A 27,302-nucleotide genomic window follows, 5' to 3' on the forward strand; every position below is an offset into this window, starting at 1 on the left:
TAAAGCCCATGAAAAGAGCTTTAACATAAGTTAAAATAAAGCTCTCTAGCACCAACTGTTGCAGAACTATACGTATTATTAAAATTCGTGATCGCCGAAAATTGTGCGCTTCTTACTATTTTTAATAATTGATTCTGAAAAAACTACTTGCTCNAAAAATCTAAAATTTTGGAATTTTATTATATTTTACAGGTACAACCTAAATACCAAAAATTAGTGAAATCGGAGACGTCAAGGTTCAGACCCCTGGGTGATTTGACGTAGATTGACCCTTTCCTGCTTCTTTTAGTAGCAGAGCTCTTGTCACTTTCTGTGAACCTGGTACGAAAGTGAAATTTGTCTGCCGGAATTCACCGATGGAAGCAGATATTTAGTGTGTCACTTTCTTCAACTTATACTTTTCTAATACGGCGACGTCATCGACTGAGTCGGTTCACCTCTCTCTTGGTAGAGCTCTTGTCACTTTCTGTGATTCTGGTAACACATTTGAAAGTTAGCCCGTAGCGGCCGAAAATAATTACATCTCTCACATTAATCATAGAAAATAAATGAAATTTTGCATACAAAGATCTTTGAGCTTTTACTGTAAAATGAGAATAACAAAATTCCACAAAAGTAATAAAAATGTTATTAAAAGTTTTGCGTAGGAAACTAATTTTGCCTTAAATTTCAAAAAATACCTATTCGTTCACATCCTTTCTGTCGATTCAAGAACATCTTTTTACCTGTTTCAAGATCACTCTACACACTTACCTGAGATTACATATTAATCGGTACATAATAATTGTTGCGAACATTTGATATTAACAAATTTGTGATGTCAAAATATCTGCAGGAAAGACAGAAAACAGACAATCGAATTTAAAAAAAGGTATTTATTAAAATAATCTCATTTTCTTATAGATTGTTAAAATTCTATGTTACAAATGTCATTCAAAGAGTATTCGTTAAGTAATAATATTATATATATTTAAAAGTAATATTATATATATTTATAAAGTAACATTATATATTTTTGTGTATTAAGTTCACGCTTCAATATCTTAATAAACACGTTCACTAAGTTTACATAAATTCGTTAATTATTCGTACATCGTTTATATACACAGTGTCAAGCGATAGTTGCAACGTCATCGAATACTCGTAAAAATGTTTCACCGGGAATAGAAATTATTTACAAAACACATGCCATATATCTTAGACTAGACAAATTGCTGTTAAATAGATATATTGACCTATTATCGCGAACCGCGCTCTTTCCCTGGGAATTATATAAGTTTTGCGCGTCTTAAAACAAACACCAAAAATCTACTGGCAAGTTAAAAAAACAAAAATTACTCTCGAGATACACAAAAAAAAAATCGTTAAGTGTCGCAGTGATAAAGTAGCAGCCGAGAGGAGCTGGTTAGTTCTGAACACACGTTGCGTCGAGAAAATAAATTGCACATATAACACGCGTAAATCGATTACTCAATTTGTAACAGAAAAACAGATGAGGGGGAAGAATCTTGTCGGTTTTGCATGTTCAGTTCTTTTTACCGTAAAACTTTCGATTTAATAGATACAAGAGCAGATTCACGTTGACTTTCGCTCTGCCGAACATATCCATGCAGGATCTGCCCTCGTACTGCAGCTCGAGCAGCTCTTGTATGCTGATGTCGAGTTTCTCCATCTCGACACCCATGAACTTACAGCGCACCGAAAAAACACCGCTGTGCTCGGTCGGGCTTATCTCAAAGATGACATTCTTCATTTCCGTCGGGCTCAGCGTTTGATCGATCTCCATTAGAACGCCCTTCTCCTGCAACTTCCAGGCGGAATATTTTACCGTCATTTTCGATCGCAGTTTGCACAGCTTGTACGCGTCCTTCTGCATCGTCTGCATCGCGCGGAGCGAGCCCTTTCCCGAGTGCAGATTGTGAAGGCAACGATTTATGTACTCGTTGTAGAACTCGACTTGCTCCTGGTAATATCTGGTCTTCTCGCTCAGTCGTTCCTTAGTAGCGCGTAGAGTCTGCAACTCCTTGTCTCTCGCGACGCGATATTTGTTCTTGTTGCAAATGTCCCTCGCTATCGCGGTCACGATCGTTTGATAACCATCCGCACGGCTGACCCATCCCTCGAGTTCAAGTTTGTTGAGATATGCCCGTAATTGCATTTTGCAGTCGTTTATAGACGAGCTCTCGCGAACGGTTGGCGACACGGACGAGTAGTCGAACAGCTTGACGCACATCGGCGAAGAGGTGGTCTCCAGTGATTCCTCCAGTGTGGGTTTCTTTAGGAACGGTATTACTGAGACAAGCAACTCTTTCGCCTTGACGAAAAGATTGTTCAGATTCGCGTCCTCGTTTCGTGGTACTTGGAATTTGCTGCTTAGTACCAAACACACTTCCTGCTTGCTGTATCGCGCCAAGTTTGCTTGATACGTCGCGTCAGATACTCCAAGTAGCGACGCCACTGTCGGCGCTGGACCCAGATCATCGAGAAGGTCATGCAAAGGATCGGACGGATCCGGCGCTATTTGATCCTGATACGTCTGCATCAGAACATGCATCTCGCATATTTCCTGCAAAGATATGCATACCTCGGGATTTTGTATGAGGGTGGCTTCCGTGTACTCGTGAATGTCGAAGTGTTCCTCGAGATCTTCGACTTGACAACAGTACCGAAAGAAATCCTTGAACTTCTCGTGACAAGATATTATGAACTGATTCAGGCACTCCAAATGCGGTGCCTCCTCGCCGAAGCCTTTTTTCGAAGTGGAGAATTGCAGCACCTTCGCTATACTAGCCAGATTTTTTCTCTGGCAGGAAGACAACGATCTGTCGACCGGCAATGTGACAATGTCGAAGGTGTCGGGCGCTACGATCGCGGCGTTAATAAAGTGATAATAGATCAAGTTGCCGACAGCCTTCAAGATATCCTTCTCTGGAGCGTGTGGAAATTTTTCTATCATTGAATTGTACAGAACTTTCGAGACGTACAGCATTCCGTAAGGAATCAGATCGCGCGACTGCGTTATTCTGTCCAGAAACTCGAGAGAGAGTCTCTTCAGATGAGTTATCGCTCTCTTGAGCGATTCTTGCACCGGTGCGTATCTCAACGCTTGTTCCTGAGACACCGTCTGGGGCATGTCCACCGATCGTCCGGACTCCGATTCCATCTGATTCCGCCAGAGTTTGTATATGTCCACCGGATTCGTCTCCATGCACAGATCTTCGTTCTCCAGAACCTTTTCGATCAACGGACCTATGATCTGCTTCAAAGCCGCCTGACCGTTGTACTGCTTTGCGTAATTGACCACCATCTCACGTACTAACGGTTTGCCCGTCAATACGTCGGAGGGCTGACGACAGTTGCAGTTGATTTCTTCCCTCAGAGCGCAACCGAAGAGCTTCAGCAACAAATAGTCTTCTCGCGTGTTCGATCCGAAATTGAACAGCGTCAGGATGATGTTTTTCAGGAACAATTTGTTCGTCTTATTGGTAGGCGGCAAGTATAACAGCTTGGACAAGTACTGCGGATTTGTCTGCAACGCGTAAAACAAATGCTGATAGCCCTCCAACATTTTACGACCCTCCCTCGTCAACGACTTGAGACCTTTCTGTGCTGTTCCGGTCATGCTCAAAGTGTTTCGCTCCTTGTTCTTCTCGTTGGCGAGATTGTCCAAGTTTTTGCTGTGCGCCACTACATCTTGCAACGCTATTCTGTTTTGAATTAACAGTCCTATTTTTATGAACATGTTGTTCAATTGCTCGGACAGATTTTGATTGTGCCTTATGCATTGGACGACTTCGTACTTCAATTTTTGCAACTCCAGATCCTTGTCGTAATCCTCCGCGCTGAAACCCAATACCGTCGAAAAATATCTGACAATAGGAAAAGACGGTTTCTTCGAGTACAGTAGCGACTGGAAGGCTTTTCTCGATTCTCTTCCACGCCACAAAGCTTGTATCTTTATTATCTTCTCCTCGTGATTCTTGTAATAGCTTAATTTGTCATTCTTGTCGCTCGTTTTTACATTCGACAATTTATTATTCTGACGTGCCAGTACACACAGTCTTTCTTTCTCTTTCAAATATCGTCTACGTTGTCTGACGCCTCTCCACCATGCTTGTATCGCGACGATTTTCTTCAGATTTTTGCGAAAATAAGCGCGTCTGTTGGCGATTCTGTTGCGCAACAAAAATCCTCTGACACGAGCTTGAAGTCTAATCAGCAACTTTTCGTCGAACGTCGTGTAATCTCTCTCGCGCTTCTCCGCCGTAAGAGATTTAATCGTTTCGTTTATGTCGTCCGTGGTGAGATAGTAAGTGTTTTCCAAATTTTTCAAGTGATCTCGCGTATATCGGCTGTTCTTCAAATCGATGGAGATCCTGTTTCCCTCGTCGGTCGTGTACAAGATGTACGGATAATCGAACAGTTTACATTTCTGTTTCTGCAATTGTTGCAATGCCAGGAACCATTTCTTTTGAAATTCTTCCGGCAATTTGTTAAAATTTCCGAATACACCGATCGTTTTGAGACAATCGAGAGCCTCTGTCATGTCGTCGTTCACCACGTGCGTGTTGATTTCGCGCAGAAACTTGCTTATCTTCTCGATTTGCTCCACTTCCGACTTGACTGTTCTCGCTATGCTCTCAACGTCATCCAGCCACAGCTCGGCTTCGTCAGATTTTTTCTCGATTAATCGTTTCTTAAATAATTCTAAGTAAAGCGACGCGTCCTGCGGATATGTCGGTATATCGAATTTCTCGCTTATCAATTTCAAGGCTGTTATCATACTCTCAAGATTGTCGGCCGCCACAGCTCGATTTATTTGTTGCAAAATCTCTATAACTTCGAAACCCTCTTGACATTGCGCATTCACCAAATCGATGCATTCTTGAATATCGCTGTAAGTCAGCAAAGAACATTCCTCGGATGTTTCTAGCTTTGTTTGCCGAATTTTCGACAGAGCCCGAGTGTACTTCACTTTATTGAATTCGTCCAGTCCGGTCAAACGCGCATTGGGATTCGACAATTTCTCGTACACGAAATCTGGATTATTCGTGTCCACCGCCTTGGTGATAGCGGCAATAGTGGATAATACGTGCACACTGACTACTATGTCGTCATAGGTGATGTTGATCATTGATTCCGTGCGATCTGTCTTCATCTCTTGGTAGTACAACGGGATTGCGAATTTATCGACCAAATGAGAAACTTCTAATTCCGGACTTTCCAAGATCTCGCGGAACTTCGTTTGATCAGCGGATTCCAGAGCCATGTTCAAGTATCTTACAGCGTTCTCTCGTTTGCGACGTTCTTTAGCGATCTGATTTCCTTTGTCGATCGCGTTCTGAAACGTATCTATCCAATATTGAATATTCTCGTACGGACACACGTCCTCCCATTCGAAGTTGTCCAATACCCATATCAGCTGTTTCTTATAATCCTCAATGTTCTCAGAAATCACATTCTTGAAAGACAATGCCAACGCTCGTAAAGCAGATGTTAACTCGACGTTGTTGTTCTTTACGGACGAGACTATGACTTCGAGCGCGCACAAAGAATTCACGTAATTTATGTGCCCTTGTATCTCCGCTTGTGTTAACAGCTCGTCGTACACATCCGCAACGTAACTATCATTTAGCGACTTGTTAAATGCAGCTTCTTCTTTCGCAGCTTTCGCTTCCAACAGCGTCTTGGCGTACTTCTTAATAAAAGCGGGTTTAATACTGTTCAGTTGAGCATGTTTGTTCTGAAGTGCGTGTAAAATCTTTTGGTCGTCATTATCTGTCACAGCTTGATTGATTGCAATCACAGCGGCGTGAAGGGCAGCTGTGTCGGTAGCAATACTGTTCGTCAACAGACCTCCTATCTTTTGGAAGGCGGGCAGTTGGATGTTGTACTTCTGCAGTTCTTTACTGACGGCGTTGATTTCTTCATCGGAGAATTTGACTTTTCCGTATAGATCTTGCATTGGTGGTGCTTTTCCGAATTTGAACAGATGCGTGCTGAGCGCGTGAATGCAATATATCAATCGTGGCATATTTTTTTTGTCGTAAATGTCTGTTGTTTCTGGCAAGAATGTCTGCAAAGGCCAACCAACAGATAAGTCATAACGAATTTTTATGCTTATTATCATTTAGCGACTTAACTACACAAATACAAAAATTATTTTCTATAAAGCACTCACCAAAGGTAATTTTGTGGACTTCAAACATTCTAAAAAGTAATTTATATTGTCTGTATGGCGAAATTGTAATCCTACTGCCTTGTATCTGCGCTGTTCCATGTCGTAGACCTTATTCAGAGGTAAGACATCAGGAGCCATAAAATTGCCAAGCTTAGCCAGATAAACTCCGTTGCGAAGATTCTCCTCCAACTCTATAGTTGGGGGCAATGATTCTCTCAAGCATGCTTCCAGCCATCTGTGGAAGAATATTTTTTGTTAATTTCAATTTCTTCCCATCCAGAATAAAGTTCTCATATCTCTTACTTCTTAGCTTCCTCCAAATGACAGAGGTACTCGTAAGCCAATGTTTTCTTGCGTTGTTCATCCATTTCTTCCGCCGATTTCCACCCATCTTCTATAAGTGCGTTTACTTAGAAAAAGATCAACTTTAGAAATTTATTTTCTCAACAAGAATATCATCGTACGTACACACACACACACACTCTCTTTCTCCACAATATCAATATTCAGAGAGAGAGAAAAACTTGTCAAGATAAAAATTCTATTTTTATTTAATTCTCGCAACGTGCACAATATTACAATACGTGTGCGAGCGCTGTTATTATTATTCACAGATCAATTTTGTTAAAAAATTCGTATTTTGTTTTTTTCTGAAAGAAACTTGTATATCTTTGAAACGAACGAGTTCGTCGTGACGCCTCTTCTTCGCGAAGCTATTTCCTATCCGTATAACAAATGTTCACAAAGTTTGCAACTTATTCGTACGGTATACAAACAAGAGTGCGCGTAACGTGATATGATACAACGTCGATCACAAAAACTCGATAAAATAAGATATAAATTACCAGCAGCCTCGCTTTTTCCACCGTCGGTCGAAATGTCAGCTGCGTTCACCATTTCTGGCGAAAGGAACGCAAAAACAACTGTCAAACGAGAAGCCGACGGCAACAGGTAAAAAACATCAGGCGATACGTTACCGTTTTCCGAAATTCAAATTCGTAACATCACTGATTCCGTCCAGTGCCGACAACTTTGTTTCGTTCTTCTCGAGGATCACAATGCGTGGAAAATATACCTAGACGCGACTGGTCAAGGAAGATTCCCAGCTCTCTGTCTTCCTGATTGGTTCGATCTTCGGATCGGATATGGCAGTCGCGGATCGCGAAACTCTCCAGAATCGGCCAATCGCGTTGGTCGATTCTGGAAATTTTGTGACCGAAAGTGAACACGATCTACGGGAACACCAATGACATCTATCGTGCACGTCGAAGGACGCAAGATGGCGCGCTCGTAGAAGAGTAGAGAACGAGGGGCTAATTCGTTCCACTCAATATTCTCAATATTCTCGGCGCATTTCGGCCTAAGGGTGGGTCTGTCCGGGAGGGGTCGCATAAACGCGACGGCCGCGAGCTAGCGTTTGTGGCCAAATTAGCGGCGCATACATATTATAGCGGCGTGACCATTATCACAAGTCGTAGTGTCGCGAGTGGCGTGAAGAAAGGGCGGCTCGCCCTTCGATAAGCTATCCCCGACGAGGCCGACAAGAGGCAATCGAAAGCGGATAGAGAACGCGGCGATCTCCGCACGCTCCTTTCCTAAATTTTCCCCGCTTCTGATAGGGAGTGACAGAGAGAAAGAGAGAGAGAGAGAGAGAGAGAGGGAGATAAGTAAGAGGAAGAAAGAAGAAAAGAGAATTAGGGAGAAAGGGAGAGAGATAGAGTGAGACTGACGGCGATACGCTCCCCCCGGTACGTAGGTACGCTCCGGTCGTTCATGGCTGCGGCTTGGGGTGGGGGAAAACAAGCCGTGTAACGACATTAGATCCCAAAAGCTTTATGCAGGAATATGTCAAGTTTAAAAATCGGTAAGTTCGGAGCCGGCGACTAGGTGCTTGTTAACACACACACAACACACACACGCACACGCGCACATTCCGTCTATTCGCTTCTTTCACACATTCACTTCGCTCCCTCCTTCCCCGCACGATCCATAGCGAATAGGTTGTGTCATGTCGTATGTTTCTCTTTCTCTTCTACTGTAAAGTACTAGAGAGAAAAAGAACAAATGGAAGAGAAAGAGAGAGAGAGAAAAAAAAGACGAGTCTTTAGGATTATTTAGAGCCGCGATTGCTCAATTAAAGCGCGCGCTCTCTTCCCCTTGACTAATTAATTTCGCCTAACGGCGACGTGTCTCCGCTCTTCCGCCGGCGTTTTGCACGACGTGATCACGTAAAACGACCAATCCGGATCAATTGTAGTTTATACACGCAACTAACACGTTAACACTCCGCATCATCGTCATTGTCATGAGTTTTTTTTTTTCTTTTTTTTTTTAAACTTCCTCTCCCCGCCGTGCTGCTTCTTCCTTGTATCATATCTCGCTTTCGATTTATGTAGATGAGATAAACTCTAAGCTTAGACGACGTTGATTAGCACTGTCAATTTGGGTGCAGCCGGCTCTCAACTTGCGTGTGAGAGTAACAAGTACACACGGAGAGATTGCCTCTTCCTCGACTCCTCCGACGCGGAGTCGAGGAGCGATCTCGAGAGAAACACGGCCGTACCTCGTTTTAATGAAATTATTTTGTGTTGCGCACAAGTGTGTTTTCCTTTTGACGTTACTTGCTACTCTTTCCTTTTGTTAACGTTAATTTGTCGCGCAGAAACATATATAACAATATCCTCATCGTGCGTATGCACGATACTATCGATTCCAGCTTCTAGACAATTGTGATTGTACATAGCTGCAGATTTTTTTTCTTGTCCATTTTGCATGCGTTTACATTTTTACAAATATATAAATTTATTATTAAGCCGATTATGTTAATTCGTTGAAATTATTGGTGGTAGCGACGAGTTGTTCAAGTAGTTAACAAATCACTGTCCGAGTTTGTAATCGAGTTTTATTGATTTACAGCTACATATGTCTGCGTTTATATTGTTGTGAAGTAACAATAATTATTCCGTCATTTTTAACTTGCTAACGTTTGCAATTGCTCGTACCGTTGATTAAGGATTGTAAACAGGAGCAAACATATGATACAAAACTGAATAGATTACTTGTACAGCACACACTCGTATACACACAGACACACGTGCACACAGGGTGAGTTATTGAACATCTCATGATAATCCACACAATACAACTTGACACAATGCAGCTGTAAAATCATGCTTTGTTGTATTTATTCTAAGCTGTTATACAATTATATACGTGAACCACTCCGTCCAAGAGATGGATGTATTAGTTCTTTAAGTACTATGATAATAAAAACAACAACAACAACAAAATGAAGTTCTACACTTCTTCTCTCAAAAATGAACTTATGCTAATGACTGTTTATTTTATTTTTCCCAAAGTGTTGGTAATGCACTTGCTTGCGCTACCCTTGAGAGCAATGGATTCTGACCAAAGAGATCAGCAGGTGCATCAGCACTGAAAAAAAAGTGAAAAATAAAAAAGCAAAACCTAAATAATGAATGCCTGCTGCACTTGCGCCCGCCGACTCTGTACAAGCAGACTTAAGATTTATTGAAGTAGTACGTGAGTAGCAGCTACTCACGCCACACTCAGCTGTACATACAAATCTAAATACATATATATTATCGTATATACACATACATATATATATGTATTTATTTTTTCGCACATGGCAGCCATGAAGCATGGTACGTTTTTTATTTTTTCGTATGCTTTTGCTTTGTATGTTAAAACTTCTTTCGATTCAAATATATATATAGGCGATAAGTTCATCAGGTCTATATACATATCATATATATATATGTATATATATATATATATATATCAATCGAAATTTCTAGTAAATCTTTTCCATCACGTATTTATTTTCTCTGAGAATATTGTAATTCTTGTGTGATTTTATTTCATTTTTGTTCTACACAAAAATTGGATTGCAGTGTGAAGAATTGATTTTCAATATTGTTGTTGATTGCGTACAAAAATATATCTGTGTAAATTTTAAAAAAATATATATCTTTGTTCTCTCTCTTGAGAAACAAATCTAATGTATTATATATATATGTGTGTGTGAGTGTGTGATAAGAGTAGAACTTTGATTTTATTCGATCTGGACAAATCTAGAGAGAACCTGATGATCTTGTTATGATGTAATTATGTATCAGTGTAGTAATGGTTTACATATATACATACATATGTATTGTATATATAAATCATTATTACTATTCATAAACTTTAAAAATCACAAAAGTTAAAGACTGATAGCATATTCAAAAAATGTTAATGAAAAAATTGTTAATTTGACATAAAAATGTCTGTTAAAGCATTATGTGTATATGTGTGTGTGTGTGTGTGTGTACGTGCAATAATAACACTCGTGATATATTTCAGGCAAGACGAGTCAAGACGACGTATGTTACGTTGTCGCCAAGTATGATTACGGGGCACAGGGCGCTCAGGAGCTAGATTTACGTAAAAATGACCGCTATCTGCTCCTGGATGACTCAAAGCATTGGTGGAGAGTGCAGAGCGCTAGAGGACAGGCGGGATATGTGCCCAGCAATTATGTTAAGAAGGAGAAGCCCTCCTTGTTCGACAGTATTAAGAAGAAGGTGAAGAAAGGCTCCGGCTCCAAGACCCTGCCATCCAGTAACTCGCCGTCCCGCGCAGTCGAGTCCCCGATCATGGCGCGACGTCTGCCAGCCGATCCGAGCGAGGCCATCGGCACCGCGGTCGTCAAGTATAATTATCAAGCGCAGCAGCCTGATGAGTTATCACTCGTGAAAGGCACTAGGATTCTTATACTCGAGAAGAGCAATGACGGCTGGTGGAGAGGTCAGAGCGGCACTCAAGCCGGTTGGTTTCCGTCGAACTATACTCAGGAAGAGGGCGACGCCGACGACACGCTGCACACGTACGCGATGGCCGAGAACGTGCTCGACATCGTGGTGGCCCTCTACTCGTTTTCGTCCAACAACGATCAGGAGTTGTCGTTCGAAAAAGGCGACCGTCTTGAGATACTCGACCGTCCTCCAGCGGATCCCGAGTGGTACAAGGCGAGAAACAGCCAGGGACAGGTTGGACTTGTGCCGCGGAATTATCTCCAGGAGCTCAGCGAGTACTTGACGCAACCGTACCGCGAGCGCGGCATGACGAGTAGCGAAATCAGCCAGGGTGATTCCCTCGAACGGAGGCCGGACCCCGGCGATCGGCCGCATCTCGTCGGCAAACCTTGGTATTACGGTAGTATTACGCGCTCGCAATGCGACACGCTGCTCAATCAACATGGCCATGACGGAGATTTTCTAATCAGGGATAGTGAAACCAACGTGAGTACTTGATACGTGTCACTTAATAGGCGTTGTGGCGAAGGGAAATGCGTAATGACAGTTTGTCATCGGCGCGATATTTGTGTGTATGTGTGTGTTTTCATTCGATTATTATCAATTTTTTTTCCAGATGGGCGATTATTCGGTATCGTTGAAAGCGCCAGGACGTAATAAGCACTTTAGGGTACACGTGGAAGGAGCGCTCTACTGCATCGGTCAGAGGAAGTTCCACACGCTAGATCAGCTCGTAGATCATTATCAGAGGGCTCCAATTTATACCAATAAGCAGGGCGAGAAGCTATACTTGGTGCGGCCTCTACCAAAAGGCAATGCCAGTAGCAACGGTTGCTAGACGAATTCGTGCCATGAAGAAAAAAAAGAAGAAGAAGAAGAAGAAGACAGTCCATGCGCTTTCAGATGTATCGCTAAGATACGCGACGCCTGCCTAGTAATATCAATAATATCACTCATCTCGTACGTACGTTTATACATAACAATTGATATAATTGGTCTACTCATAAAGTATTAGTGTTTCTCGATTTGTTTTTTCCATTTACACAGAAACGTATAATTTATATTATTATTATTACTCTATAAGTGAGGAATCGGTAACACACTCTACTATAACACTCCCTCGGAGCTTCCAAGACTACTCGAATAAACGAACAAAGAAAATCATTTAATACGGCAGCTATTTAATAAATAACACACAGATACACACACACAAGGCTTATCTTTATATTCATATTGTAATTGTGTAAAACGCAAAAACCGACCATGTTATATTTACGAGTAATAATATATTACAACTGCATATAATATAGACTGCAAGTGTAATGATGATCAAGTAATAATTAATTATTCACATGCAATTACGAATGATTAAGTGGATCTCTAGAGCTATTGGTATTGAATTATAACAAAGACTAAGTGTTCATTTGTGATTTTGTATTTATTAGAAGTTTTTAAGTAAAATAAAACTCTGTATTTAAGTGTGCATAAAAAAAAAAAAAAACAGAATGGTACACTTCTCTCTTTTCAGTTTATTTCCTCTCATCACTTTCAAATGTGTACTACAAATGTGAATGTTTCAGAGAACAGTTACTAGTGCTATTTTTAGCGTGCGAAAGTAGGCCATTATCTTTTTTTTTCTTTTTTTCTTTCTGTTTCTACATTTTTCCCTACAAAAAACCTGATATTTCGCAGATAATTAATTATCTTTTCTCTCTAGACACACATGTGTACAGCGTTGTGTGCATATACCTATATATATATATATATATATAATATACTATATATATACACACATATACACATTTTATACGAGTGAAAGAAGAAAGCTCAAAAAGAGAAATACATCGTTTTGATTTTAGCTAAAATTTTGTACAGAGAAGACAATCTTGGAGAAATATTGTTACAAGTAATACAATCTACGCAATTAGTAACAAATATTAATCTTTATTTAACCCGTGTATATTATTATATTCATAAATAAAAATATTACTTATATAGAGATATGAGATTGGTGCTCCTGGGAATAAAAGTTAATGGCACTAATTGCCAAGAAGATCACGTATGTAACAATTTGTCTAGTCTAAACATTTCTTTTTTTTGTTTTTTGTCTTTTTTTTTTGTTTAGTTTCGCATTGTTTGTTCGTGACTCTGTGTGTGTTAAAAGCTTATTTATACGTACATAAATCATAAGAAAGGATTGTTCGAATTTCTTGTCATGTTGCTTATTCCCGTATTCACCTGAAAAAGAAAGAAACCGAAAATTGAGAGAATCAACACGATCGCGAACGCGCGATCAAATCTCTCGCGAGAGTTTCTCGCGAAATATCGAAAACAGGAATCGAAAGCTTTTACCATGAATGGATTCGCGTGATAGGCCGGGACTGTCGGTTGCCACACTTTGTTCGCTAATGGTGTCATGAATTGACTCAATTGGAGTACATCTCCGTTACTAGGTGCGCCGATACCAATCCACTGTGAATCTGCGAATGTTTGTTTCGATATTGAGATTAAAACATTACCGTTGGCGATAAGTACGTAACTTTCACATTTTTAAAACAATTCTGAGAACGCGTTTTTTTTTAAATAACGAATTCTCGGTTCGCGATCACTTACCGTTATTTACAGAAAATTGAGTCGTTTTGAACGGATTTGCGGAATTGCACAAAGAATTATCGATCGATTGAGTATTATTGTTGTTGTTGACTACGTTCGCAGACGGACGCCACAGATCTCCACTCGTGAACGGATTCGAAATGACGTGCGTTTGATTATTTACGCCTATGCTCCACATAGCGTTCGGTGCTGAAATTGGAAAAAAAAAAAGAATTTCTCATACACATTCTGACGCACACTTTTTCACTGGTTTAAAAATAACGCGACAATTAACATAATTGATCGATTTGTTCGTTAACAAGAAGACCGGACAATTTTGTGTGATTTGTATTCACCATTCGAATTATTTGCATTCCACGCGGATAAGGTTCCTCCCGTTGTCTCTTCCTTCAATTGCGTTTGCTTCATCAACGAGTCTAAGTCTTTAAGTGCCGCGTAACGGTCTTCCGAGGGTGGCGCGTGCGCTCCGTTCATGCTCATCGTGGAATTCCCACCGACCTGATTAAACATTGCGGACGTTTCGATACCTCAATGATAAAACAGTTTCGTTACAAAAACAAGGGCATTAACATTCACTTAGCTAATTGAATTTTAATATCGCAGAAATATGATATGCGCGTTTGATTGACGCGGACTACTCACTATTCGAGTTATTGAAAACCGGGTTGTTGTCGAAGTTTGCGAAGAACGGTTGGGGTGCGATCAGCTGGTGACCGAACTGATTGGCCGGCGTCGTCACTGGACTAAACGGGTCAGGAACTTTACTGAAGTCGGCGACGAAATCCGTCGGGAAATTGTTTGCGTTCGTCGGCTCCGCGTTGCTCGATTTCTGCGCGAATGGCGCGGACAGCGTCGTGGACGTTCCCGAGTTCGGGACTCTCGGAATGTTGCTCGTGGACAACTGCGACGACTTCTGTTGCGTCACCGTGTTCTGATTCGCGATCGAGGGATCCAGATAGTATCGCTTCAGCTCGTACTTCGCGCTCATCAGGTCCTTCATCTTCTGCTCGTCCTTGGTGTCGAAATTCTGCGGGGAATTGGAGTTCATCAGACCCAGCCATATTCGCCTGCAGTACTCGTTCCCGCGTTCCTTTATAAAGTCTATCTCCTCCTGAGTAAACGTCGCCATGGAAATGGATTTTACTCTATGCGGCGGGGTCAAACCTCGTCTAAAAGAAAAAAACAAAAAGAAGAAAAATTAATCAGCAGAATTGTTCTCTTTGATATTACAATATAAAACAAAATTATATCGGCGCTCTAAGTAATGCAATTTAATTCTTCTCTCTCCTTCGATGTTTATTTATTCTCAAACCGTCCCTAGCTCTCCGGTGCGCGCTAATTGGAAACATTTCGTGACAAGTAAAACAGAGAAGCTCGCGTGTCTTTAATACGGTCTCTATAGTGCAATACATAGCTGTTGCGATAACAAGATTTAAAAATCTGCGAGCGTACGTGCTGACCGCGCGGGGAGATGCGGCTGATTAAGAAGCCGCGAGTCGATAGTCGCATTCGTATCATGCGCAAGCGATCGCAATTTTCGACGAAGGATCATATACAGTAAAAAAGGACGAGAGAATATATATATATATATGTATAAAGGAGAGAAAAATCGACAGAGAGAAAGAGAGAGAAGGAAGAAACGTGCTCCCATTTCTGTCGCAAATCTCGACGGCGACGACGTTATGGCATTTTGACCATTGATAAGAACTGGTACTGCGCACAAAGAATGCGTTGACGTTGTCATTGATAGCGTTTGACTTCCTGACTGTGAATGTGCGGACGTTTAGCCCGATGACTCACTGGAAACCGCTGAGCGAGAGCACTCTCTGCATCTCCTTTCTTCTTCTCATATTCGCTCCCACATTCGCCACTCATATATATATATATATGCACACACACACGCACGCACACATACACTCACTCTCTCTCTTTCTCTGTGTCTGTCTTTTTTCTCGACTCTTGTCTCTGCGTCGCGTCGCAAATGTCGCTGTAAAGAAGTCCGCACGTGTGTCGCCCGGAGGCGATCTCGTTGCGATTTACAAAGGCGACGTCCTATATAGAGACCTCGCTAAAGAGACTGACAACGCAAGTCGTCGAGGCGCACCAAGCTCTCTCCGTCTTTGCGACGTTTCTTTCTCTATTTATAGCGTTTATGTAACCGCGGCCAGGATTAAGAACGCGGAACAATGCCGCGTCAAATTCGACCGACTTGCTTCCCCCGACGTCGATCCGACCTGTCGCGCGTCCCGACGTCTCTTTGTTCTCGCGGAAAAAAAAAATTGGCCATTATTCTATGGCTAACGGTGAGAGAGAATCTCAGCTCTCGCGGCCGGACACTCGAGATAATTCTCGCGATGATAATTCTTCTTGCGCTTCTCGTGTCACATTCGGGAGAGTGACGTCAAGTTGACGTTTCGCCAGGAGCCACGGCGACGATGATGCGCGCAGTTTTAGGGAAAACGAAAGATCTCAGAGAGATAAGGAGATCAAGAACGAAGGTGAAGGAAATTGCGCGCGACGTAGAATCTCTCCAGAAAAAGTGTCCTCGAGAGAGAGAGAGAGAGAGACGATGATGACCCCGCGTGGAGAAGAGAATCGACGTGAGACGATGGGGCTACTTACAGCATACCGGAGCACGAGGTGCAGACGAAGGAACCGATTGTCATGTTGACGTAGGTCGGCCCGCGCTGGTTGCAGTCGAAGCACTCCTTGTTGCCCGGTTGCGAGACCAACTCGCGCAGCGTCTTCAGATTCCTCTCGTCCTGCTTTCTTTTAGCGGACGCCATCGCGACGGCGGGCGGGAGCCCCTTTGGAAACGGGACGGACCAAGAAGAAGCCCTTCTTTCTCGGTGGTGCCTAAGCACACGGGGGCTCAGGCACGCACGACCACCGACACGCACATACACACACACACGCACACCTGGGCGCACCGAGCACGGGGTTGGTGTGTGCACGAGTATCCACCGCACGACCTATCGCGCCGCGCCTGCTGATGAAAAACTGACTGCGATATGCGCCACCGCAAGCGCACAAAACGCTGCGTTCCGCAATCTAGATAGATCCATGATCTGTTTGAGGTACGTTCCGAGTTGGCGCTCGCGATTGTTGTTGCGAGCGCCAAGTGGAATCTACGTTTAAATATCAATCGCGCCTTCGCGCGAGGCGGTCTTTTTGCGTTTTAAAGTCACGGTTGAAAGTGACCGAGCAACTGGACAACATGTTGAAATTGATGTTATTTCGAAAACTCGTGATTTTGGGCCTGATCGCAGGTGTTTGCGCAAACGGGAGAGCCTCCACGCACAGATTGAACGTTCCCCGAGTTTTGTTACCCGTGTTCAACAACTTCGCGGTGAATTTCACGCTAGAGGTTACGGACGGCGGCTGCTACAAATGGTAATTGCGTCTATTTTATGACATAAAACGTTGCTTGTCGCGCGTTTTCGTCAATTCGCAAGTAAGCAAGATCCCATAAAGCGTCGCGCAATGCGAATCTTTCGTCGCGATAAATCAGATCGATGAATAAAGTGTATCATAACCTCTCTCTCTTTCTCATCGATATAATAACAGTCTAGTTACAGGAAAAAAAAAGAAAAACTACTTTAGCATTGTTTTGCAGGTCGTCCTCACGGTTGGATATCGTACAACTGATTCCCATAAATGAGAACTTCGATCGAACGTGTTCGTCGGCGGTGTTGCTTCAGACCATAACGAGAGAATTGACCAGGAACACCGCGATTGTATTGGCGGAGGACATTAGAACCAATCACTTTCTGCGATGCGACGTTATAGTCGATGTGATTTTTTCTTTGAACCTCATCACCACCACGAGAGAACTGTACATTGAAGATATACCCGAAGCGTTCGAGGTACGGGCTAACGACGAACAAGGAAATGAATTCACCACTCTGGCGGGTATAGAATTTTTGTGGACCATCGACGATGCTGACAAACACGTGCCGTCGAATGTGTTGCGCTTCATGACCTACGAGGAGTCGCAGTACGAAAGGCCAGTTGGTGTAGCTACGTTGGACAGCGTTGGAAAAAGAGGTCACATTGTTTTGATAGAAGGCGTTAGAACTGGAACGGCCAAGGTGTCGGTCAGACTGCCGCATCCGGAGTACAGCCACGTTCCGTCGATACAGGTCGAGTTAATTGTCATCGCCAATTTGATCATTATCCCGCCGGAAATAACAATAATGGCTCACGACAGCTTCAAGTATAAGATAATGCACACTCGTCAGGGACGATTGGAAGAGATCAGTCTGCCTTCCACTCAATACTATCTAGAGGCCGAGAACTTCGACATATTGGCGATCGATAACGATCACTACTTCGCGTACGGATCCAAAACGGGTCGTACGAAAGTGTTTCTGCACGACAAAAACGTTCGCGACGAATATCCGGTTATTCTGCCTTCCGCTATAGTCAACGTGCATCAAGTGTCTTACATCTCTATTTCTGTTTTGCCTAACAGGAATCAGGGATTGATATTGGATCACACTCATGAGATCGTTGTCGAATTGTACGACAACAAAGATCATAAATTTCACATCGGGGAAGGCGTGGAAGTCTCGATGATGATAAACAAGCAATACTTTGACGTAAAGTCGATCACGCACAACGGCACTTACGCCGTCGTGGTGCCGATCACATGCGGAATCACGCTCGTGGAAGCAACGTTGCACGGTATAATCGACAAACACGGCAGAAAAACCGTGTTCGAACAGAAACTTTACACCAAATCCGAGCTCACGATACACACACGGGTGCAAATCGAGCCTCGCGTTCTGGCTGTTCCTTGGGACGTCGTAAACGAGTCCAGATTCGATGTGACGTTAAAAGCGAACGGCGGAGATGGGTCGTACGTGTGGTCGAGCAGACAATCGTCGATAGTGTCTGTCTCTCAGAACGGCGCTATCAGAATTTTGTCAGCTGGCACAACTGAAGTGAGCGTCGCGATGACGAGAAATCAGTACAACCGAGACACGGCGAAGATATACGTGTTGCCACCCTCGAAGCTGAAGATCATCGAGTACAGCATAGAGGCGGCTGTGGGAGAACCGATTCACTTGCACGTCGCTTTGTTCGGAAAACTGATCAACGGATCCGACGTGAGGGAGATTCCGTTCAGTGACTGCAAGAACGTCGATATCAAGATCCACGTGTCGAACGAGAACTTTGTGCGGAGTCACGATGGAAACGTGCAACCGGTCGGTGTGGCTTGTACCGTGATAACGATCACTAATAATCGCGGCGTCGGGACGTCCGACGTGACCGTGAGTTATCACGCGATTAGCATGCCCGATGGATATTTAACGGATAATATCACCGTGTCGGTGTACGAGCCGCTCGTGGCGATACATCCGAAAACCAAGGAGACGTTACTAGCTGTGGGATCCTCGAGAAACGTAGTCTTCAAAGGCGGACCGTTGCCGTGGGCGAACAAGTCCCAGGATTACTCGCGACAGATACATCTGTCGAACGAGCAGATTGCCGAGGTTGAGCATTACGAGGACTCGCTGAGCGAGCAACAGTTCGACAAGACCGTCTTCCGTGTGATCTGCAAGGCGTTGGGCGAAACAGCGCTTACCTACACGGTGTCGAACGTGCCTCTGTTTCCGAACTGTCGGCACACTCGCGTGTCGGAAACGATCAACGTCGTCTGCGGTAAACCCAGATACATCTATCTGTGGGCGGAGTTCAAGGACAGTCAAAAATGTCCGATCAGTCAGAACGCGGAGAAGATAATTGCGCACAGCGGCAAGCGTTTGAAGATATCCGTGTCCGTCAAAGACGAGGGCGGCAGACGGTTCGACAATATCACGAGTTTGAACATCGAATGGAATTTGAAGCCGTCGGACAGCGGTGGCGTGGAAATCCCCTCTGGCATGATAGAGGACACCTGGACGGATGAGAATGTGATCCTGCCGAGGAATCACTATCAGAATATTATTTTCAGGAAACAGTACGGCACACTCGCGGTGTTCGCGACGGTAACCGGTTATCAGAAGCACATTCTCAACAAACTGAGAATCACGCCGGAGTGGCCACCGTTTCCCATCGAGAACGAAAGAGGTGGAATAGAGACTCCGTTGATAGAAGCGTCCATACACATTGCTCTGGTGAACGATACTCTCGTCAGTCCCGACAAATTGATGATTCTGAACGATTCGAGGATGAAATTGTTTCTGCAGGTGAGTCAGGGGTCCGGTTATTACGAGTTGACTCTCAGTTCGGACGTTATAGCGGACGTTGGGTATGTTCATGAGAGAAGAGCGATCAGCGTGACGCCGAAGCAGCCGGGCGTGCTTCATATCACGTTGGAGGATCTTTGCCTGCCGTCGAAATCGGTGGTGGTGCCCGTGGAGGTCCAACAGCTGGCTGCGATCGAAGTGGATACCGTGAACAAGATCGAGAAGGGAAAATGCGTGAGAGCTGCTCTGAGACTGTACGACACGAACAATCACATTATCGAGCTGCCGTCTCTCGGCACACTGGACTTTCGCACGGAGGTTGACAACGAGCACATCGAGGTCGTGCAGTTGCCCGCGAGCGAGCAGGGTGCCGCGCCCTACGAACGAATACTGTACAAGATTAACGGCATGTCCGAGGGAGAGAGTCATCTGACCTTCGTGAAGAAGGGCGATCGTGAGATACGGAGCGAGACCGTCGCCGTGCAAGTGTTTCTCCCTTTACGAATACAACCGAGAAATCTGACGATATTAATCGGGACGATTTATCAGATACAAAGCGTCGGCGGTCCGCCGAATACTGTGATCGAGTTCTCGTCGGAGATCGACGACGTGTTGCGCGTCGATCGCAACGGGATCCTCGAAGGAAAATCAGTGGGCGGTACGAAGGTCTGCGTGCGCGCGGTCGGTCTCGACGCCAAGAACAGCAGGGTGATCTATTCGGAGGATTGCGCCGACGTGCACGTGCTGCATCTCGGAGGGGTGAAGATCTCGACTCCGGTGAGCAGAGTGAAGACGGGCGCCGTGTTCCCGCTCTGGGCATTCGGTGTTCCCGATCATCTGACGCCCCTCATCATTGGTTCCATGCAGCTGCCGCTGAGTTTCTCGTGGTCGTCGAGCGATCCCGGTCTGTTGACGTTGCACAACATGTACGAGGGCACCGGCATCAATATTAGATACCAGAATCAGGTATCGCTCAGAGCAAGAGCTATAAAACCGGGCGTGGCGACGATCTATCTCAATGTCACTGTGCCCTGCAACATGGTGTCTGGTTTCGGCAAGAACGACATCACGTACACCACGTTCGTAAAGATCGAGATCTTCGAGGAGCTGCGGCTGATCAATCCAACACTGTCGGAGAACGCATCGTCGACGATACTGATGTCGCCGAATTCTCTGTTGCAGTTGCAAACAAATCGAGATAAACACGGCACGACAACTTACAAAACTGTTCTGTCGTCGAGCACACACAACAAGGATCCTTCACTGCCTGCCCCTGTGACCGTTGATAAGAACGGAGTTGTGAGATCAGGCGAGAATTTCGGTCAGACTGTCATCTCCGTCACGAGCACGGAACCGTACAACTTGAAGCAGTCGTTGACGGTTGTTGCTCTAGTCAAGCCCATTCACTACATGATGTTTTCTCTCAAGTCCAAACTACGCATACGAAACAACGAGGAGTTGAATATGTTACCGAAAGGAATGGAACTGGATTACACTGTCAATTATTACGACAATGTTGGAAATAAGTTTCACGCTTCTGAGGCTACTGTCAAAACTATGGTGAATCGTGCCGATTTAACGTCGTTCGTCACGAGCTCCGATAACACCGTCACCGCCAGGTTTCTGGAGAACGGCGAGCTGGTTGTGAAAATTTTCAGTGAAAAATATGGATTGTTCGATTACGTTCACATGATGATCGGTGATATCGTGTTCCCGACGAAAACAACCCTAACTGTCGGCGACGTGGTGTGCTTCTCCATGCCGTTACTTTCATCCGACGGAGATCCAGGATATTGGCAGTCTTCCGTACCTGAATTATTATCGGTAGATCCGATCACGGGGATAGGTAATGCGCGAAGCGTCGGGCATGCCGTCGTAAAACACAGTCTCGCAACTCACGTGCTGAGCGAAATACAAGTTGATATTCTATCAATTTCACGGGTAAGTACTTAGCACGTATGTTTAGAGTGATTTGTACAGCTCATGTTCAAAAAATCATAATTCTGGCACTTCTCTATCGTCATTATATAAAATTTGATTCACATTTTACACAGGTATTTGTTCTTCCCCTGAGAGGAAAGAATATAACTGGCACGGAAATCTTTAGCGTGCCACTCGTACTCAAGAGCAAAAACGAAGAGATCAAGGAAAACAACGTGCTGGCAAGAGGTCTAGGTGGTTGTCGTACGTTATCGTCATTCGTACTGAACACGTTTCCCTATACGTGTAACATTCAGTTTGTCTCGTCAATTTCGTCCGTCAACATAAAAGATCTGTTTCTCGTAAAGCCGCGATTCGATATCGTGACTGGTTTTTATTACTGCGACATCATACCGATAAGTTTTCCAACTATGGACACTAGTGTGTTGGAAAGTCGCATTCAAATCAGTGCTCAGAGCCGAGATATTGAATCGGCAACGTTGGAACTTGCTTACTTGCCACCTGTGTACGTTGGCGTCAAGGAGATCGTATTTGCCCCCGGCCAAAGTTACGGTGGATCATCGTTGTCGTCAACTTTTGTTGTACACGGACTGCCATTGGTGTTGGAGCATCTTACCGTAAGCCACATTGATTCAATTTTTTTTTTTTTTTTTTTTTTATAAAATATTACTGCGTATATTACACGTACACACATACATTCTCTCTTTCTTTTATCAGATTGATGTACCAAGCGGAGTAGTCGTTAGTTCGCAACAATACGTTTCGAAATCCTCGATGCAATATAAACTGCGCTTAATGAATGATCAGAATGAGGTTCTGGGACAAAAATTGTTTGTTGTGAATGACTTGACCAAGCAAAATATATCTGTAAGTTCGCGCTTGTACTCAAGCTCGCTCATGTGTGTTTAGTAAATGTCATTATGTCATACCTGTATTTCCTTTTAGCTTCACATACGTGTGTCGTCAAGATACAGTTCTCATCTTACTCCCGTGTCTGGAGTGGAAGAAGTGGTCAACTACATGTACTTTCGGAGATATACATTCGGAATGCTTCTCTCCATTGCAATTGCAATATTTTACGGTAAGACGTTTCCTGTGTTATTCTTGATAGAAAAAAAAAAAAAGAAATTTTTAATATTTTTTCTGCGTTTGCTAGGATGGAAACATTGCGTGGCGAAAGGTGATTTAACAATCAGAAACAAAAGCGTTTTTGGTAGGTGCCGGTTTTTTGTCAATGCGAATTACATAAACACAAAATTGTCGTAACAATGACGTACCTTGTTACAGTCGACAAATCTCCGCCGATGTTGAGGAAGTCAATCGGGCCTTGTACAACAACAAGTACCACGACCCCTAGCTCCAGTCCACTTCGGACCTCACTTTCACCATTGAAACCGTTTTCCGCCTTTGAAACATCGGTTTACGGTGACCCGCGAAGTTTCGGCACGCCTTATCTTAGAAGAAGAGAATTTGAGAAAATAGAATAGAATATAAAGAAAAGTGAGTGATCTCGGAAAAATAATGACAGAGACTAATAATTTACAAACATTTGAGAAGGAGTAACATTTACTCGGATATTAAAAAGTTTTTAGTTGTTTTCTTTAAATATGAAGTACGCAACTTCTCGTGAGTTTTTTTTTCCCGATAATATATACATATACAAATTCGATTTACGCAAAATTTAAATAACACAATTATTATCGTGAGAAATTTAATTTTATTCACGATAAATACATAAATCTTTGCAAAGTTGTGCCTTAAAACCCTCTCTTGCTTACATTTGTACTTTTTACGTTTAAAAATCACACAAAAAGGTTTGTTTTAACAGAAAGAAATTCGAATCTCTGTGATTATTTCATGAATTATTACGTAACGTCTACATTGTACATATGTCGTTCTACGTTATATGATTTTTGATAATTATATGCGTGTATACGAAATATAAATTGTACAAATTTTCTGTTGACATGGCTGTACAGACTTGTCTGTTACGTATGTACATAACAGTATGTATTTTCATAATGTTGTACATAGTTATTAATCATAAAGTTTTATATTTTTGTTTATTTATACAAACTATGTGGCAGTCAAGACTTACGTTTATTATTCATGTAAGAACGTGTATGATATGCAGAGTGTTAATTTTCTCTCCGTAAAATCTAGAATTGTTAGAAATAATTCACTTTTTTGTACCGAAAAAATTAGAGAATCTGATCTAGATTTTAGAGAGAAGAGAGGAGAGAGAAATAAATTTGTGTAATGAAATTGAAAAAACAAAGAAAATACAGATCTTTCTCTTTCACTCTGTGCCAACACATAAACCAAAAAGTAGTAAGAAGTTCTTGTAACTTTTTTTAAATTGTAGTTTATTTCGTTAATCTTCTCTCCCTCTCTTTCTTTCTAAGATTTTTGACAGTTTTAAGTAGGCATTCTAAATAAAACATATGTATATATGTTAACGAGGATTTTTTTATATTACTTAATAAAACTGTGATAAAAAATTACATATATATGTTGTATAAATGTATTTAGGCCTGGGAGGGCCTCGCTGAGCCACTCGGGGAGCGTGAGCGGATGTACCCACGTTCCTCATTACACGTGGTCTAATATGGTGGCGAGAGAGAGAGAGAGGTATAGCCTTCTCTTTCGCCATAAGAGGGGGAGTAAATCCTCTCAAATTGAGTAGAGAGCGAAAGCTCTGGTCACGGAGGAGGGCAGCGGCAGAATCTGACAAAGGCAGTGAAATAAACAATCATGTAATTGTCATAAATAATATTTATTACAAAAGTAAATGTACGTAGTTGAACATTTGTTTCTCAATGACATAGGAAATGTATAAAGTGAAGCTAACAATTCTTGAAAAAAATTTTAACATTTAGAGAAAAAGCAAGTTAATGCTTTTTCGTGGTTTTCAAAAGTTTCTCGTATTTGCGTTTACTCGAATACCACAGCGCAAATGGAAGGAGTAAAGAAGGTAGAGTCATCACGGCAAACGCGGCCCAATCGACCTGTGGAACAATGCAATTACATCAGTCTTGTAATGCCACATTTATTTTTTTCTCACTTATAATAGTGATATATGATATTATTAAATATATAATATTATATTTCTCACATATTCACATTAACTCACAGATGAGTTAATTTCTTTTTTTTTTCTAAATCACTAATATACTTTTTGCATTGTTTTTGTTTGTAGACTTACCACATGAGACGAAAACTGTTTGTCATACTCCCTGTATGAAACAATTAGTCCTTCGCCAGGCTCGCTGCTTACGGCTACTTGTAGTCTGGGAGCATCTTCCTTTCGGCGATACAGAACTTCAGCAGAGGTAAAGTTGAAATATCCGTACTTGCGTGGTCTTACAACCACTGTGTGGCTCACGTTGGTATAAGGTGGTACACGATCGATCCGGGCATTCAATTCACCGCTTACATGTGTAAAGTGGTCCGGATGGAATGAGTTATCTGTGATCTCAACTTCCAGAGCAGCTACGTTGCCAGTATTGTAAATAGTATACTGTAAAATTGCATCATTGAAAGAAAATATTCTTTTTTGATGTAAAAGAGAGAGAGAGAGAGACTTTGATAGATAATAAAACTTAAATATGAAAGAGATCGTTTCTGTGATTACCTTAATAACTATATCCATATTTTCTACTAAATATTTGTTTAATATTTGTTTCGATACTAATAATCTAGCAGCTTCTTCCTCTTCTTCGGCATATGCAGTCACACATAATGCTGCAAGTGCAGCAATTAAAATACACCACTTCATTTTCTGTGAGATTAAAGAAAAAACAAATTACATTATTTACTTCAGTTTTTTTCTACCAAACCTTGCGTGAATTTCGACGCAGACTAACATACCTAAACATTTATCTCAAGACTTGTATCCTCAACAAATAATATTGTTTTTCTACATAAATGTACACATTAGTTTACATAAAATTTTTACAATTAAGCTCAGAAAAGAAAACAATTTCGTCCTCCCTCAGATATTAATAAATAACAATAGCAATTGTTGCATTTTAAGAAACCAACGTGTAAAATATAATCGCAAACAGGTAAAATGTAATTTGGGGTTAATCGTTTCTTCGGTTATGTTGGAATTACGCGCTTTCATGAATAAATGTAAAGAATCACACATCAAAAACCTACTGAACTCACATTTGTGTAAAGAACGACGACACTATCCTCGAATATTTTACCGAACACAGATGATGTTTTGCTCCAAATAATCACGCTCCATACGGCAAAGCAGCCGAAAGCCGACACACGCACACACGCGCGCGTATCACTGAGAAACTCACGTCTCTGACGTTAGAAGTGCCAACAGCGCCAACAGGCCGCTGCCACGTTTTCGACACGGATGATAAACATGATATTACACATCAGTATTTCCGGTGCGCTTTCTGCGAGCGTCTAGATGGCGTTACAATCGTCGACGATCAGCTGATGATGACAGTTGATCGACTCCACAATCGTACGTGTTTTCACTTTATTTGACGTTACTTAACAAACATTGTTAATTTATTTATAAATGTGACATGTAATTTTGTCATGTCGAAAACACTTGTTTCCGTAAGATCTGAAGTCAAACGATGTTGCGCACGTGCCGAACTTGAACGGATGGACTAGAAAGAGTTTTATTCCGAGTTTATCGTGCCTTCAGCCCGCCTAGACTTTTTCGTACACTTTTTACTGTATTCTAGTGCTATTCTAAATTTTAAAATGATGGCCGCAAAGATATATCAACCTGATCAGGAGCTGGAAACAAAAGTTAAAAAAGGTCAGTGATATTTTACATCAGACATCTCTACATTACATTGTAAACTAAACTATTAACTAAACACACACATATGTATAGTCAACATGATAAATATTGTGTTGCAGCGACGGAACGCATATCGGAAAATATGCATATCGTTGCGAACGAGCCGTCGCTCGCCTTTTATAGACTACAGGAACACGTGAGAAAAGCGTTGCCACCGATGGTTGAGAAACGCGTAGAGGTGCTGGCGTTGCAGCAACAATTATTGGGCAGATGCTACGACGTGGAATACGCGGTCAGCGCTATCAAAACGATGCAGGGAGCTGAAAAGAGTTTTGAGAATACATTAGAGTTCATCAAGAATGCCATATTCTTCAAGCAGCAGCTCAAGTACGAGGAGCAAAGACGGCTCAAGAAGGACGGCAATAGAGATTCTGTTTACAAAAGATTGTCGGCTCATATACCAACCTTGGATCATCTGCCGGATGAAATATCGGACGTTGTGCGGGAGACGGCAAATCGTGTGGAATCAATGATGAATCACGCCAGACATTCCGGTGAAGTGCAAAGATCGGCTACTATTCACAATTAAAACTTATGCGTGTTTGTTTTTCAGTGATAATTTGTGTGTTTAATGAAACGTGATAAATACTTTATACAAAAAAAAAGAAACATTCTTATGTTAATTTACATATGTTAATTTATATTTAATTTAGAGTGTTGCTACCTTATTACTTTAGAGTCGCTCATATAAAAAAAAATAACAACTATAAGTAAAA

The 27,302-nt window shown here is 42.4% G+C and overlaps 6 protein-coding genes across 13 annotated transcripts; 3 read left to right on the plus strand and 3 right to left on the minus strand.

Annotated features, from left to right (window-relative positions):
* Positions 1-952: 952 nt before the first annotated feature.
* On the minus strand, positions 953-7,439 carry LOC109861546 (ras GTPase-activating-like protein IQGAP1). 2 transcript variants are annotated; one of them, XM_020441239.1, is made up of 4 exons: positions 7,027-7,439; positions 6,485-6,575; positions 6,182-6,416; positions 953-6,076 (listed from the first exon to the last, which is right to left on the minus strand). In XM_020441239.1, exons 1-4 carry the CDS (start codon positions 7,076-7,078, stop codon positions 1,526-1,528), a joined length of 4,929 nt encoding a protein of 1,642 aa, XP_020296828.1. In that variant the 5' UTR covers positions 7,079-7,439; the 3' UTR covers positions 953-1,525. The 2 variants fall into 2 exon arrangements, with proteins under 2 accessions (XP_020296828.1, XP_020296827.1); XM_020441238.1 differs by having other exon boundaries at positions 6,485-6,590.
* Positions 7,440-7,550: 111 nt separating this feature from the next.
* Positions 7,551-12,502, plus strand: LOC109861548 (cytoplasmic protein NCK1). 5 transcript variants are annotated; one of them, XM_020441242.1, is made up of 5 exons: positions 7,552-8,045; positions 9,098-9,286; positions 9,541-9,849; positions 10,550-11,487; positions 11,618-12,502. In XM_020441242.1, the coding sequence occupies exons 3-5, from the start codon at positions 9,831-9,833 to the stop codon at positions 11,837-11,839; spliced, it is 1,179 nt and encodes a 392-aa protein (XP_020296831.1). In that variant the 5' UTR covers positions 7,552-8,045; positions 9,098-9,286; positions 9,541-9,830; the 3' UTR covers positions 11,840-12,502. The 5 variants fall into 5 exon arrangements, with proteins under 5 accessions (XP_020296833.1, XP_020296831.1, XP_020296832.1 ...); XM_020441243.1 differs by having other exon boundaries at positions 7,552-7,929; XM_020441241.1 differs by lacking the exon at positions 9,098-9,286.
* Positions 12,503-13,110: 608 nt separating this feature from the next.
* On the minus strand, positions 13,111-16,609 carry LOC109861547 (arf-GAP domain and FG repeat-containing protein 1). The gene is made up of 6 exons (XM_020441240.1): positions 16,237-16,609; positions 14,257-14,783; positions 13,950-14,141; positions 13,615-13,803; positions 13,354-13,481; positions 13,111-13,239 (listed from the first exon to the last, which is right to left on the minus strand). Exons 1-6 carry the CDS (start codon positions 16,398-16,400, stop codon positions 13,186-13,188), a joined length of 1,254 nt encoding a protein of 417 aa, XP_020296829.1. The 5' UTR covers positions 16,401-16,609; the 3' UTR covers positions 13,111-13,185.
* Positions 16,610-16,772: 163 nt separating this feature from the next.
* Positions 16,773-23,386, plus strand: LOC109861545 (nuclear pore membrane glycoprotein 210). Its single transcript, XM_020441237.1, has 7 exons — positions 16,773-17,007; positions 17,231-21,749; positions 21,863-22,366; positions 22,467-22,616; positions 22,695-22,830; positions 22,906-22,962; positions 23,037-23,386. The coding sequence occupies exons 1-7, from the start codon at positions 16,832-16,834 to the stop codon at positions 23,234-23,236; spliced, it is 5,742 nt and encodes a 1,913-aa protein (XP_020296826.1). The 5' UTR covers positions 16,773-16,831; the 3' UTR covers positions 23,237-23,386.
* Positions 23,387-24,506: 1,120 nt separating this feature from the next.
* Positions 24,507-26,065, minus strand: LOC109861540 (translocon-associated protein subunit beta). 2 transcript variants are annotated; one of them, XM_020441230.1, is made up of 4 exons: positions 25,920-26,065; positions 25,384-25,530; positions 24,955-25,269; positions 24,507-24,757 (listed from the first exon to the last, which is right to left on the minus strand). In XM_020441230.1, the coding sequence occupies exons 2-4, from the start codon at positions 25,525-25,527 to the stop codon at positions 24,641-24,643; spliced, it is 576 nt and encodes a 191-aa protein (XP_020296819.1). In that variant the 5' UTR covers positions 25,528-25,530; positions 25,920-26,065; the 3' UTR covers positions 24,507-24,640. The 2 variants fall into 2 exon arrangements, with proteins under 2 accessions (XP_020296819.1, XP_020296820.1); XM_020441231.1 differs by lacking the exon at positions 25,920-26,065 and adding an exon at positions 25,620-25,904.
* Positions 26,066-26,159: 94 nt separating this feature from the next.
* LOC109861541 (BLOC-1-related complex subunit 8 homolog) lies at positions 26,160-27,134 on the plus strand. Of its 2 annotated transcripts, XM_020441233.1 has the most exons (3): positions 26,160-26,235; positions 26,339-26,541; positions 26,646-27,134. In XM_020441233.1, the coding sequence occupies exons 2-3, from the start codon at positions 26,484-26,486 to the stop codon at positions 27,113-27,115; spliced, it is 528 nt and encodes a 175-aa protein (XP_020296822.1). In that variant the 5' UTR covers positions 26,160-26,235; positions 26,339-26,483; the 3' UTR covers positions 27,116-27,134. The 2 variants fall into 2 exon arrangements, with proteins under 2 accessions (XP_020296822.1, XP_020296821.1); XM_020441232.1 differs by having other exon boundaries at positions 26,160-26,541.
* Positions 27,135-27,302: the final 168 nt, after the last annotated feature.

The sequence above is a fragment of the Pseudomyrmex gracilis genome, unplaced genomic scaffold (genome assembly GCF_002006095.1).
Source record: "Pseudomyrmex gracilis isolate BER0280 unplaced genomic scaffold, ASM200609v1 scaffold_820, whole genome shotgun sequence".
Lineage (NCBI taxonomy): Eukaryota > Metazoa > Arthropoda > Insecta > Hymenoptera > Formicidae > Pseudomyrmex > Pseudomyrmex gracilis.